This window comes from Onychostoma macrolepis, chromosome 06 (genome assembly GCF_012432095.1).
Source record: "Onychostoma macrolepis isolate SWU-2019 chromosome 06, ASM1243209v1, whole genome shotgun sequence".
Classification (NCBI taxonomy): domain Eukaryota; kingdom Metazoa; phylum Chordata; class Actinopteri; order Cypriniformes; family Cyprinidae; genus Onychostoma; species Onychostoma macrolepis.
In genome coordinates this window covers 10,631,512-10,646,849 of record NC_081160.1, presented here as the reverse complement: position 1 = coordinate 10,646,849, position 15,338 = coordinate 10,631,512, and the positions used below count along the sequence as shown (strand labels likewise).

The 15,338-nt window shown below is 38.6% G+C and overlaps 1 protein-coding gene across 9 annotated transcripts in view; it reads left to right on the top strand.

The window, feature by feature from the left end:
- tns1a (tensin 1a) overlaps positions 1 to 15,338 on the top strand; it is a 101,917-nt gene that overhangs the window by 50,786 nt on the left and 35,793 nt on the right. For 5 of the 9 annotated variants that reach the window (XM_058779000.1, XM_058779003.1, XM_058779002.1 and 2 more), the window contains exon 3: positions 8,829 to 8,866. The exons of 1 other annotated variant lie outside the window; for it this stretch is intronic. In XM_058779000.1, coding sequence (XP_058634983.1) covers positions 8,829 to 8,866 — 38 coding nt within the window. Of the gene's footprint in view, positions 1 to 7,109; positions 7,265 to 8,828; positions 8,867 to 15,338 lie in introns of all 9 variants that reach the window. 3 more of the 9 variants (XM_058779005.1, XM_058779004.1, XM_058779001.1) reach the window with 3 other exon arrangements.

The window sequence follows — 15,338 nt, the reverse complement described above, 5'->3', positions numbered from 1 at the left end:
AGGAGCCCTCGGAGTCCACTCGTGAACCCGTTCTGGTCTGGGAGTCCTCAAAGTCCATTCAAGAACCTGCTCCAGTCCGGGAACCCTCAGAGTCCACTCAAGAGCCCGCTCCAGTCTGGGTGCCCTCAGTGTCCACTCCAGAACCTGCTCCAGTTCAGGAGCATTCAGAGTCCACTCTAGTCTATGAGGGCATTCCAGAGTCTGCTCCAGAGCCCGGTCTAGTCCATGACTTCCTTGTTTATCTCTGGCTCCAGGCCGTCTTCCACCACACGGGCTTTGACTTTTCTTGGAGTGTCTGGAATCCGCTCCTTAGAGGGGGGGTTATGTCACAGCCTTCTGCTGGAGTGCCCATGACAGCCATGAGGGCACTCCTCTTGGATTATTGCCAAATGCTTGTGGACTTCATTTCCCATCTCCCCTTGCTCTGTCTATTAGTTCTCATTGTCTCAAGCTGTGTGTCATTAGTCTCATTAGTTACCCTATATATACCTTTGTTCTGTGAGTCTTTGTTGCTGCAGTATTGTTTTCTGTTTCACTGTTTTGCTGGTGTTTGCTTTGTGGATTACCTTGTGGATTACCTTGTGTCTTTGCCCTTTGGTGGATCTTTGTTTTTGAAAGAATAAAGCTGCACTTAGATCTGCTATTTTGTCCCAAAGATTCCGTGACAAAATATATACAGTACATACACATATATTGTGTAAACACAAACTTTTATATTGGATATGATTAATTGTGATTATTCGTTTGATATAGGATATAATGGGGTGCTTGTATGTCATTGGCAAGTGAATTTCACTGATTTATTATAGCTTTGATATTATTCAGAGAATGTTGTTTCCCATGGCATCAGCTACTGACACAATGTCGAGTGAAACTAAATTTAAATTGAAAGGGAACTACATGATCAATCATTTCCTCCGGTCAGTTTACAGTATATAATTTTTCAGATTTTCAGTGAAGTCTCAGATACTGATCTCCATCATTGAAACTGCATACCTTGGTCTTTTGTCATGGTGATGTTTCTGGTTGTTTTGCTGACTTTTGGTGTCAAGTCTGGATGTATGAAATCCAAAGAGCATCACAGCTTGCATCCAACTAACATCTATACAGTAACATGCTTGTCATAGTCCTGTTGTGGTCAGATGGATTACTCTATTACCAGATAGAACTGTAGTTGTTTTGTTTTTTAATGTTCCTACTAAATTTATCTTTGTTAATCTTCAAAAATTGCGAAAGTGTGAAACAAAAGTTATGTGATTTTTTTTTTTTTTTTCATTTTTGAACAAAAAGTCTCTGAATTTGAAACTGAAAAAAAAAATCAATTCTGATTGAGTTCTGATTGCTGAAACTAGTGTGTATGCAGTTGTGGTGGTTGATATAACTGAACTAAACTGGTTATACATTCATCCATTTTGTATGTACATCCATGAGAATGACACATTTTCCCCATGAACATACAGTAGTTTACATGCAATCTTTAACATGGTTTTTCAGACCAGTTTCATGGATAAAGCAGGGCTACTGCAGCAACATTTCTCTGCTGCGAATAGGATTTTACTACATTCTGATCTAACTTTGGTTACCACACACAATGCCTTAATTTTTGACACCTTGGTGTCATTGATTATTGTTAAATGATAATTGTTTCAGCACTTCCTGACTCAACCTGGACTTGGAACTACCTCTTGTGCACCCCAGAGCACACACTTTATTGTTTCTTGTTGCAAACTATGCTCCATCTAGTTCTTGTGGCCAGCATCTCTGCACCATTTCTCTCAATCAGTACATGATCTTACTGAGTCCATGCCCTCACTTGATGATAATGGCCACGTCTGTGTTTTCTATAGGAAGAGCATTCTCCACTATTTCTATGTTTTCTTTCTTTGGCAATGGGTGGCAATTCAGGACATTATCATTTCCATATTTTTTTCCTTGCCATGCAGATGATATTGTACTCTTACACTTACAGTGGTACTGCTCATCCTTGAATTCTAAGAATAGCCTTAATTAACAAAAAAAAGGACAGTAAGAATTTATGTGTTACGGAGTGAACAGGTCAAGAGGCATGCAGATCCATTTGCAAAGCTTTATTTAAAGACGTGGTCAAAACAGGCTAGGGTCAGACAATGGCACACAGGTATATTGAGGACAAGACAAAAGAGTAGTCCAGTAAATATGTAGGGCAGCAATATGTACTTACAATACTCGGCCCTGAACTGTGGTTAGAGCCTCGTATTTATTGTGTGTGTGATTGGCTACAGGTGAGAGTGTGATTAGTGAATTGGACCATGGGAAATGTAATCCAGGGTAACTTGTACCAGTCTGTGTAGTGTGGAAGTCAATATAATCAGAAGGCGACCACTGGTAGCGAGCGGACGGAAGACTACGGACAGGATTCGTGACATTATGTACTGTCACATTTGTGAACTTCCAGCCAAAGGTGTATTGTTCTTAAAGTTACACAATGTAACTTCTGGCCCTCTAGCAAATAAGGCAAAAAAAACACTTAGTTACTTGTGGAGTGTTGTATTTTTAGACTGTTTGGATTTACAAATCTTCTAACTTAAATCTCTACCATCCAAAAACCAATTCCAAATCAGGAGATTTGCCCTTACCTCTTATTTGCCCTTAACGTCTCATCCGTCTTTCGGGTTAGACGTTAAACCGAGGTCCTGACTCTCTGTGGTCATTAAAAATCCCATGACACTCATCGTAAAGAGTAGGGGTGTAACCCCAGTGTCCTGGCCAAATTCCCTCCACTGGCCCTTGTCAATCATGGCTTCCCAATAATCCCCATCCACTTGATTGGCTCTATGACACTCCCTCCTTTCCACCTGTAGCTGGTGTGTGGTGAGCGCACTGGCGCCGTTGTCCTGTGGCTGCCGTCACATCATCCAAGTGGATGCTGCACACTGGTGGTGGTTGAGGAGAGACCCAGAAATAATTCTGTTACAAGCATTCCATTATATAGTAAGAGGTGGTTACAAAGTTTCTCCCCAGCAAAGCATCCAATTTCCAATGCATCCAAAACATTCCCTTATCGTGTACACAAAAGTTACACTCAAAATTAAGTCACACCCTTTCCCCTGCAGCTCTGCAGTGGGTTTGTGGTTGTCATGATTACGCAACCTTAAGCAGAATTGCAATACACACTCACACATACCTACTTACATACAACCTCCCTACTATATGAGGGGAGGGGTCGTCATTGTTATTTTTACCTAAACACAAACACAGGAAGCCTGACCTTTATTCTACTTAATTCAATTCAATTCAAGTTTATTTGTATAGTGCTTTTCACGATACAAATCGTTGCAAAGCAGCTTTACAGGAAATTAAGTTTCTACGATATGCAATCAAATTTATAGCAAAATTTGGTAGTTTTGTATGTTGTTTGAGGTCTACAGGGGGTTGACATCATCTCTTCTCAGGTGTTCAGTCATCTCAGGTCTTTGTAAGGGCTCTATCCAGACTGAAGCTTGTGTAATTCCTAGTTGCCACGGGATGCCAATCCGAAACAGAGAAGGTAATAGAGAGAAATTAGCGTAGCTGCTGTTTCAACTAAACAAAAAATGTGTTCAACCCAAGCAAAAAGAATGAAAATGTGCATTTGATCAGATGTAACTGAAGTACAAGGTTATGAGATACATTATGTGAATGCTTGGCTAAACAGATGTGTATTTAATATAGATTTAAACAGAGAGAGTGTGTCTGAACCCTGAATGTTATCAGGAAGGCTATTCCAGAATTTGGGAGCCAAATGTGAAAAAGCTCTACCTCCTTTAGTGGTCTTTGCTATAGGTACTACCAAGAGTCCAGAGTTTTGCGAACTTAGGGAGTGGGATGGATTGTAGCGTGATAGACTAGTTAGGTACGCAGGAGCTAAACCATTTAGGGCCTTAAAAGTAAGTAGTAATATTTTGTAACTGACGCGGAAGCCAGTGCAGAGAGTGTAAAATTGGGGTAATATGATTATATTTTCTTAATGGCTTATCAATTTGAGCCCGATTGAGACCCAGAGAATATTAGTGAAGAGGATCGCGCAGAACCTGTGCAAGCACGGCTCTTAATAGTATGTTTTTTGTTTGTTGTTGTCTCATACTTTTAGATACGCTGTTATTTGTAAATGCTACTGCTTCTGTTAGCTTTTAATATACAGTTTTATCCTGATTAAAGCTTTAATACAGTATGGCAACTGCACGTGCGTCCATGTATAACGCTTCTCATAGCTATGTGAAAATAAGTTAATAAATGGAACAGTTCATTGTTAGAGGTTAAGGCTAGAGGGATACGTATGGTGCTGCTGTGCATACGCAAATCAATACAGCGCAATTTTTGCCACACTGTACAACAATAATTACTATTTTTTCATTATTGTAAAGGGTAGGTTTAGGGTTGGGTTAGGTGAAGATGTTAATAAAACACAATCTAATAGGTAGAAAACGTATTTCATTGTTCGTTTCCAGTTGGAGCTGTATCCCTTCTACTCAAAGAAGGTAGAATCCCTTCTGATCTGAATGGGAGAGAGAGAGAGAGAGAGAGAGAGAGAGATGCAGAGCATGTGCAGAGCAGGGCGACGCGAGGAACAGGATTGAGAACCGAACTGCTGTTTTAGAACATTGATTTTGAAACTTGTGAATCCATTAGAATCATTACAAGACAGAATTGCGATTCATATATGAATAGATTTTTACGTGAACCCCGTTTTATCTTCCTCTTCTCTAAAGCAGTACAACATGGCCTCGCCCCCTTTGTTTCATGTTCCCGGGAGCCAGGTTTATCTGGGTTCATGACATAACGAACCCAGGAAGTAGCTCCTTGTAGTCTCAACGAGCCGTATTTGTAGGCATTAAACTGCCAGAATTTTAAAAGATATTTTAAAGGATATCTCCATTTGCATTGAACTTTCAGTGCCGCAACTTTTTAGATATTGCTTATGCTCAAACAGCAACATTGCACACTAACTAACTTTAAAAAAGTTAAATTGCAATCAACCACCTTTAAGGATACATTGCACTCCAAAAATAACAGTGAGTCCTTTCTTGTCTAAATGTGTGCATTTTCTTAACTTAATGTATATTACATAAAACCATGTGAGGTTTCATACAATCCCCTTTGTTTGAGGGTCATAGTGAACTAAGGCTTCTGCTGACTAATTAATTTCTTTTGACTGCTTAAATGCATCCTCTTGTTCAACACTCCATTTCCACTTAGCATTTTTACCCAACAGCTTGTGAACAGGACTGTAGACAAATTTTGGCAGAACCTTCAGCTCTGTGAGACACTGGAAGCTATGGGTGCATTCTGTTTCATTCTTGCCCTGGATGCAAACCCGCAGTGTCCACCTTGTGTCCTATTCCATTCCCATGAATGTGCTTCTCACTTTAGTCGTAGTCCTGCTCTTTGCAGTCTTGGCAGTACTGTGGCAAGAGTCTGGAGGTGCTCATGGTCATATCGGCCAGGTCAACATGCAGTCTCTACATAGTCTAACTCATTTGTTTGGCTTTAGTATGGGTACTATGGGTGCTGCCCATTCTGAGTTGTTCACTGGCTCTACTATTGCAATTCGTTCTGAATTACTGTATGTGTTGTGAGCAACTTATGCTCCTCACTTCATCCTTGAGTCTCTTTGCTGTTTCCTTTGTATGAGATGTGCTCATTGTACTTTCCTTGTTTGTCTGTCTTGTGCACTGACCCTTTTGCAACCTCCCCTGTTGACAATTTTGATATGCATACCTTCAGCATGTGTCCTTTTTTGACACGTGCCATTTTTTTCCTTATTGAATCACTTCTGCTGGTCACACCTACATCTGTAACATGCTTTTTGTTCATTCTCTCTTTGCTTATAGCTCAGGACTGGTTGTACCACCATTTGTGCACCTTCATGGCACATAGAACATCTTGCATGTTAGGCCTGTAAATCCCTCGCATTTTTGTTTGCCGTCTCCATTGTTCTGTTTCTTACAATAAACTTGTGTTCAATGTGGTCGTTGCTTATTATACAGACTAGCCTCTCTCAGTGCATTTCTATTGATTTGTTTCCATAATTGCAGCCCTGTTTTAATTTCTTTAGCATCTTTTTTTCCTGGACCTAACATATTTATCCTTATACTCTATACATCTTAATTCTAACTGAACAAAATTGATTTTCATCTTGCTACAACACTAATATTTATTTGACTGACTGTTGAATACCATCATCCTGCCTACCATGCTAGCCATCTTCTTTCCCTTGCTTAACAGCTTGACTTTTCACACATTAAACTTAATCTTTCTGATCTAGCGACTTCAGTCTTTTTTTCTCTCTCTCTCTCTTTCAGTCAGGATGTGAAGCTATTCCTGTGAAGTTGAGAAGCTATCCCTTGCAAAAATATAGTGAAAAAAGAGGAAGAAAAAAATTATTGTGGTAAACTTATAAGTGAACATTGCCACAAATTTATATTTTCACATGCAAATGAGCTTTGTGGCTAAAAGTTTGCATCAAATTTGCGGCAGACAGTTGTGGCAAGCCTGTGGTGATCATGAGTGCAGTACAGGTGCTTTTACTTTTTGGTGCAAATTCAAGGTATTTTTTGTGTCATTGTTTTATATATCCAAACCTTCAGTTATCTCTTGACATGAATACATATTCTAATACAGTACAAATCTCAACACAAACTCAAACACTGTGTGCAGTATTTCTAAAAATATTTATCAACATGACAACTAAATTGAGATATTTGAGATATCTAACAAATGCAACTGATCAATATATATATATATATATATATATATATATATATTTAAATCAATATTAAATATTATGAATATTTAAATAAAAAAAAAACAATGTTATTTTACCCATAACCGTTAAATTATATAAATTCATTCATTTACTTGTTTTCTATTCACTTATCCTATTAAGCATGACTACTCCCCTACAGGTATAAGTTCACTTCTTTGTTGAAATCAGCATCTTTCATTTTCAGATGATCTGAAAATGAATTGAAAAAGAGAGTGAAACTAAACTGTATCATGGGGTGACACAGAACATTAAGCATGTGTTATTCATTTCATTGCTCAGACTTTATTAATTTTAACGTAAATGCTGTTGATGTCTTGCCATACAGATCACATGATTCTTAAAGTCCCTCCATGAGTTTGTGAATGGTGAAGCCTGGGCCTTCATGCTGGAACCACTCAAGAGTTGTTACAAGCCATGTTTTTAAGACTGCCAATGACTTCAGTATCAGGGGCAGGCTTCATTCTCTTTCAGGATCAACTGGTAAATAAATGAGTTTCTAAACAATCTATATATACAGCTGATACAGAATATGAGCATGGATATTCATCTAATCACATCTAACATCATCAGCAGGCAGCATATTTACAGACATTGAAATGAAAACCTCACTACTTCCTCAAAGTAAATATAAAGTATAGGAAAGAAAATGGACAGATTAAGTAAGATTCAAGTGTTAACTGATAGACTCAGTCATGGTCAGAAATATTGGCACCTTTAGTAAATATGATCAAAGAAGGCTGTGACAATAAATCTGTGTTGTTTATCCTTTTGATATTTCTTTTTTTTTTTAAATAACAAAAATGTAACCTTTCAACAAGTAAAACAAATGAAAGTGGAGGGGGGGATCACATTATGAAATAAAAGTTTTCTGTACATGTTGGCCACAATTATTGGTACCCCAGAAATTATCATAAGTAAAATATATTTGAAGTATATTCCCAATCGTATTTTCAATGTTTAGCACACCACGGTGACTACATCAGGACAATGAAGTCACATGTTGTAAAACAAACATCATAATCAACAAAATCATTCAAAATTTGTCACACATCCCAGTTCCCTGACCTAAACTTAAGAGTAGAGTGTATCAGCATGTACTTGGGAACAGTGGTCTCTGATCTTTTGTCAGGTGTTCTGCTAACACAGCAGGCATTATGGGAAAATACTTTGTTATCTTGGGGAAAGGATGTTGCAAAAAAATATTGAATAAAAGGGTTAATTGTGGCCAGTGTCTATTAGAGAAAAAATATTTATTTCATAATGAGATTTCTTCCCATTTTCATTTGTTTTACTTCAGTGAAAGGTTAGGTTTTGTGAATTATTTAAATAAAAGATCAATAGGATTAACAATGCAGATTCATTTTTACAGACCCCTTTGTTCATATTTACCAATTAAAGATAGATAGATAGATAGATAGATAGATAGATAGAGGTGTTTCTTAATAAATTTGCTGTTTTGGAAAAAAAATCACTTACATTATTCATGTAGATCTGAAGAACTGTCACATTAGCAGAACTTCAGTCATATCTATTGGCATGGCATAAATTTCATGCTATTTTCATATTTTTGTCATTTATATATTTTGTTATGAAGTGCCTCACTTCAGAGAAACTCACTGCTTTTAGGTTGCTGCAAATTTGCCGCAAATTACCAATAAGTTAGCCGCAAAGAAATGTTTTTGCAAGGGACATGCTATTTACACTGTAAATAGTGTTACAGTCTAAATAGTGATAGAGACTGTTTGCACCAAACATAAAACATACAACAAATAGCATCTTGTTTACATTAAGTACAAATAGTGACATACTATTCACATAAAGTGTAAATATAAGTAGGATATTTGTACTCAGGGCAAATAGTATGCAAAGACAAATTAGCCATGGGTACTTACACCTGGCTTCTATAACACATAGATCAGATTATCCTTACAAAAGACCTTTTATAGAGTGGATTGGTACAGTAAGAATAAATGGCTGTAAATTTAACCTTGAATTTAACAGTTCTATGATTACATTTAATGCATTTTTTTTCCTTTTCCTGCAGAGTGCAAGTTGTCCTGCCATAAGAAATGTGAGGTAAAGGTAAATCATGGATTTTTTTACCCTTTTCTTTCTTTCTTTCTTTCTTTCTTTCTTTTTCTAAGAGCAAGATCACAGAAGGATAACTTATTATTCTCTATCTAGTTGTGTATCATGCTCGATTTTGACATGAAAAATTTTCTTTATGCTTTTTATTTCAATGACCTTCACTGACCTCTGTGTACATGTGTGTCAGAATCACACTTGAAGACATGGGGCCCTATTTTAACGATCTAAAAGCATGGTCTAAAGCGCAAAGCGCAGGTGCACTTAGGGCATGTCTGAATCCACTTTGGTTACACTTTATTTTGATAGTCCACTTTAGACATTCTACTAACTATAAGTAACTTTGTAACTACATGTCAACTACTTCTCATTAATTCGCAACTACATGTCTACTAACTCTCAGAGTAGACTGTTAGGGTAGGTTCAGGGTTAGTAGAATAAGTTGACATATACTTGCAAAGTTTCTCATAGTCAGTATGTTGTATGTTGTGGACCCATCAAAATAAAGTGTCAAACACACCTGATTCAGATCATCAGCTTATTAGTAGAGACTCCAAGACCTGAAATGGGTGTGTCAGACAAAGGAGAGATGCAAAATGTGCAGTGTTGGGGAGCCTCCAGGAACATGGCTGGGAACCACTGGCCTACACAATAATAATATTTTACATTGTAATAATTTAGTTTTTAATAATTGGCATGTTTGTGTGCTGCTGCTGTGTGTGTAATAAGCAGAGTGCACCTTGTGCACCTTGTTGTGGACCTGCCTATAGGCGCATATTACTAACACGCTTTTTGAATAACAAAAAATACTGCGCCATTGACTTTAGACCAGGTTTTAGTTGATCAATGGCGCAGTATTTTCAGTTGCCTCAAAATAGCAACGCGCCAACAGTGCGCCTGAACACACCTCGTTTTCAGACCAGCACGCCCATGCAAATGGGTGCAAATGAATTTGCTATTTAAACAACTTGGCAGAGGATGTGAAAATGATAACTGCGTCGGACTGAAACTAGCAAATAACATTTGTGTTGCGCCGGATGTATGATAGGGTCCATGGTCTGTTTTTTTACTGGAGCAGGGTTAGCGCAACTTTTGCAGGGTTAATTGCAATGACAAATGTGAAACATTGACTCTGAGACATATCTCATCAGAAATAAAACAGTATGGGTCTCATAACACAAGCTTTGTACAGTCGCAGAAGCTGTATGTTGTAAGACAAGCTGGTTATTTAAACCACTGGCAGTGATGGGAATAACGGAGTTATAAATAAACGGCGTTACTAACGGCGTTATTTTTTTCAGTAACGAGTAATCAAACAAATTACTGTTTCCCCGTTACAACGCCGTTACCGTTACTGACAATACAATGTGGCGTTACTATATTATATTATTAGAATTTAATTTTTCAGTTCATCTGAATGGATGCGCAGTGAAGCTGTATTTGACGTACCATAACTCGCCGTCGCTTTCTCTCACATACACGCACGCAAAGAAAGATACAGAGCAAGAGAGTCTTTCATAACGTGCAGAATTGACGCGCTACATGTAAACGATATTCTCTGTTGTATTTTCCTGTCAAAATAACGGAGTTCCTTTGGAATTCTTCGGCTTTTAAGAACTGCCGGTTTCTCTGGTAGTGGGCGGAACTAATGCGCAAAGACAATCTCATTGGCCGGCGCTCACCTATTGTCGTCCCTGTTTTGATTTCAGCAAATCAATTCGAGCGAACGCAGACAACGTGATTAATATTCATGAACCCAGCAGCTCATTAATCCTTAGTGCGTTTTATATTGATGACAAATATCCATTCATACTTGGTTATTCTAATTACTAAAGTTCTATCATCATATAATATTAAATTATCATAATATTATATTATAATGCTTGACTGACTGATACTAAGTGTCAGTAGATACATAGTGTACATTAATGTACGATGTTTTATAATAATAATTTATTCTCTTTAGTGTCCATTTCATTAATTTAACATATTTAATATTGGGGGCATTCAAAGTTATTTGACATTTGAACATTTTTTTTTTTAAAGTAACGCAATAGTTACTTTCCCTGGTAATTAGTTACTTTTATAATGATGTAACTCAGTTACTAACTCAGTTACTATTTGTGAGAAGTAACTAGTAACTATAACTAATTACTTTTTTAAAGTAACGTGCCCAACACTGACCACTCGTGCACTGTATTTATCCAATCATGGTTGCTGATACTGCACATATGCAAATGAGAACTGTAATCCAAGGTTTAAGGATGAGCAGTGGTTTTTTTTTTTTTTTTGATTTGTCATTTCATTCAGCTGTGTTGCCATTTGCACTGTGTACTTAGGTTCCCTCTGTTTCAGTTCAGTTGGCCTGGCCTCGTCAGTGACTACGTTTACATGGACATCAATACTCCGATTTTAATACGATTAAGAAAATACTCTGATTAAGAATCTACCATGTATAAACAGAGATTTTTGATTACCTTAATCCAGCTAAAGTCATAAACGAAGTAAACACAAATCGAATTAAGACATGTGGAGTATTCCTATTTTAGTCCCATTATTGAAGTGCAATACAGACATGTAAACACCTTAATACATTATTACCGCCGTGTAGGACTTTTTGCTGCATTTTTCGATAGGACACACACACAGCAGTGGTCAACCGTTTGACAGCAAATAAAAGAGCTTCAACGCCGCCGTCGTCTGTATGCACGTACAAATAATTAACTGCACTTGAAGCATTCATAAAAATAAAAATGAAACACCCAAAATTGTATATGGCATCATCACGATCATCACATATGTTTATACGTGAATTTTTGGAGGGGACGTCAGATGGCGTTGTGTGGTGATGTAATGACGTGTGCCATTAATCGATCTATGTACTATAACATGTAAAACGGTAACATGAAAGGATTATTCTAAAATCAAATCATGTAAACACCTTAATCATAATATTGTCTTATTCAGAATAAGGTAAACAATTAGATTACTGATGTCCATGTAAACGTAGTCAGTGTTACGTGTTTTAGGTACCTGTGTGATCTATTAAAGACTTTTGGAATCGAAATCAGAATCTTCATCTTTGTGCATTTGCATACAGTGGTTGTGACAGAAGACTGGACCCAGAAGTGATTTACAGTGGTGGGCTTTGTGTTTTTTCCTTCCCCATGTACATGTATGGTCATACCCACTTGTTAAATTATTGTACCTTGAGCAGGGAAATCACTCCCTTGAGGTACATGTGGATGAATTCCTCAACCTCCCTGTTGAAAAAACCATGGATGGTATGTTTTGAAGCATGGCTGCTGGTTTGAGCTGGTTTAAGTTGGTCCTTAGCTGGTCATGTGCTAGTACTAAACTGGTCCTAAGCAACTAGCTCCTACTCAGGACCAGCTCATGACCAGCTCTCGACCAGTTTAAACCAGCTCATGACCAGCTAAGGACCAGCTTAAACCAGATCAAACCAGCAGCCATGCTTCAAAACATACCTAACCAGCATATGCTGGGTTTTTTCAACATGGATAACCCGCCCTTCCCAGATGACTGGTCCTGCTCATTTTTGATTGCTGGACTTAATAACGCCACAAGGCCCAGTTGTCTGGGGAATCTTTGAGGAAGCTTTGCTGAATTTGTGGAGTGGGTGCTGGTCTCATGTGGATCACTGCTCACCATCGGATCTGACGATGACAACGCCAGCCCCACTCCCAACCCAGTGCCCAACCAGAAACCATCAGACTGCGAGGAGCAGCATCGTCAGCCCACCTCAGACAGAAAACCTGACTTTGCCGCGATGTATGAGCCAGCACCAACAGGAGTGATGGAGCAGAACATCGCCTCAGAGCTGGAGTTACTCGTGTCTGGCCAGGTGTGTGAGCTCGCTGCATCATCCATCACTGTGGGAGTTCATGTGGGTTACTTGGGAATGGAAGTGAGCCCCATCCAGACTGACATTATGTTTCTGCCACTGACATTACATTTCTGGCTACTCTTGTTTTGATGTTTTGATTTCAGAGAGGATGATTGCCTGCCCCCATTACTACACCCAAATCGGACTGCTCCTCTTATGTCTCACTGGTCCTTCCCAGCCTCCCTCTCCCGCCTCCTCTCCAAATCTCTAACGGTGTCTACCCAAATCATGTTGCTTTGTGCCAGTCCCTCTGTTCCTCCTTAGTCTCTTCTCTAGCCCTCAGCCACTCCTGCAACCCAGTCCTCGCTGTCTCCCATTAGCCCCTCAGCTCTTCCTCTATTCCTCTCAGTGGCACGGCAACACTTCAGGCCTGCTGCAAGGCAGCTCCTCCTAGCCGTGGGGATCTTTTGGCTCTGTCTCCGACCTCAGATCCCATCACTTCACCTAGGCCCGTCACCCTGACTCCTCCTTCACTTCTTCCTCCCTCAACTGCAGCAGTGTTTCTTAAGCTCTCTGTCTGTACTGAGAGTGGAACACCATTCTACCTGTGGCCTGGTTCACCATCCAGCCGTTCCAGTTCAAAGCTACAAGAAATGACTTTCTTTTGTTCCATCACTCTCCCGGATTCCCATCATCCACCTCAGTCTGGACTTTTTGTGTTTGCACCATTTCCATTTCTGTGTTTGTCACCATTGTTACCTATTTGATGTCATTTCATTCAGCTTTTTTGCCACTAGGCACCTCGTTTGCACTCTCTGCTTGAGTTCTCTCTGTTTCAGTTCAGTTTGTCAAGTCTCGTTAGTGTTGTGTAAGATAACATTTTAATCTGTGTAACATTTTAATGCAGATGCAGATTTGGCTGCATTTACTTCCATTGTAGATACCTCAGTGATGTACAACACGAATTCCGGAAATGTTGGGACATTTTTTTTTGGAATTTGAATAAAATGAAAACTAAAAGAATTTCAAATCACATGAGCCAATATTGTATTCACAATAGAACATAGATAACATAACAAATGTTTAAACTCAGAAATTTTACAATTTTATGCACAAAATGAGCTCATTTCAAATTTGTTGCCTGCTAAAGGTCTCAAAATAGTTGGGACGGGGGCATGTTTACCATGGTGTAGCATCTCCTCTTCTTTTCAAAACAGTTTGAAGACGTCTGGGCATCGAGGTTATGAGTTTCTGGAGTTTAATCTAGATAGTAAAGGTTGGATACAAAGTATCAATGCAACCGCATAGCAACCAACCTAGCAACCACCCCAAGTACCCTAGCAACCGCGTAGCAAAACCCTAGCAACCACCCAGGGTACCCTAGCACCCGCGTAGCAACACCCTAGCAACCACCCCGGGTACCTTAGCAACTGCGTAGCAACACCTTAGCAACCACCCCAAGTACCCTAGCAACACCATCTGACTCTATCTATCTATCTATCTATCTATCTATTTATCTATCTAATATTCATATTTATCTATCTATCTATCTATCTAATATTCCTATCTATCTATCTATCTATTCAAAATTCCTATCTATCTATATGTCTATCTATTTAATATTCCTATCTATCTTATTTAAACTTCAGACTTCTTCAAATGAACACCTTTAAACTGCAAGCTGTTAAAACTACATTTAATAGGTCAGACTTTCTTAAGCCAACTTCAAAGTTTGTTCACAAACTTTTTTATCTAAAGTTTTATATGGCACGGTGGATTGTGTTTACCAACAGTGGTTTCTGGAAGTATTCCTGAGCCTATTTAATAATGTCAATGACAGAATCATGTCGATGAGTGATGCAGTGTCATCTGAGGGCCCGAAGACCACGGGCATCCAACAAAGGTCTTCGGCCTTGTCCCTGAATTTCTTCAGTTTCTCTGGATCTTTGATGATGTTATGCACTGTAGATGATGAGATTTGCAAAGCCTTTGCAATTTGACCTCGAGGAGCATTGTTTTTAAAGTATTCCACAATCTTTTTACGCACTCTTTCACAGATTGGAGAGCCTTTGCCCATCTTTACTTCTGAAAGACTCTGCCTCTCTAAGACATCCCTTTTACAATCATGTTACAGAACTGATGTCAATTAACTTAATTAGTTGCTAGATGTTCTCCCAGCTGAATCTTTTCAATATTTCTTGCTTTTTCAGCCCTTTGTTGCACCCGTTTTTGAGACCTGTAGCAGGTATCAAATTTGAAATGAGCTCATTTAGTGGATAAAAGTGTAAAATTTCTCAGTTTAAACATTTGTTAGGTTCTCTATGTTCTATTGTGAATAAAACATTGGCTCATGTGATTTGAAAGACTTTTAGTTTTCATTTTATTCAAATTTAAAAAAACATCCCAACATTTCCGGAATTCGTGTTTAGTGTTGGCGAGTTGGTGATACTGAAGCCAGACTGCCCTTTTTAAATATTTGTGAAGTGTTTTGCATGAAAATCTGTTTTGAGTCTGTCTGATAGCTGTTTGGGCAGTGCTTTGACATAAGGCTCTGTAGCATTTTAACTGAGGCCTTTAAGACACGTAAGTGAAATATACTATTTGAGAGACAATTTGCTCTTG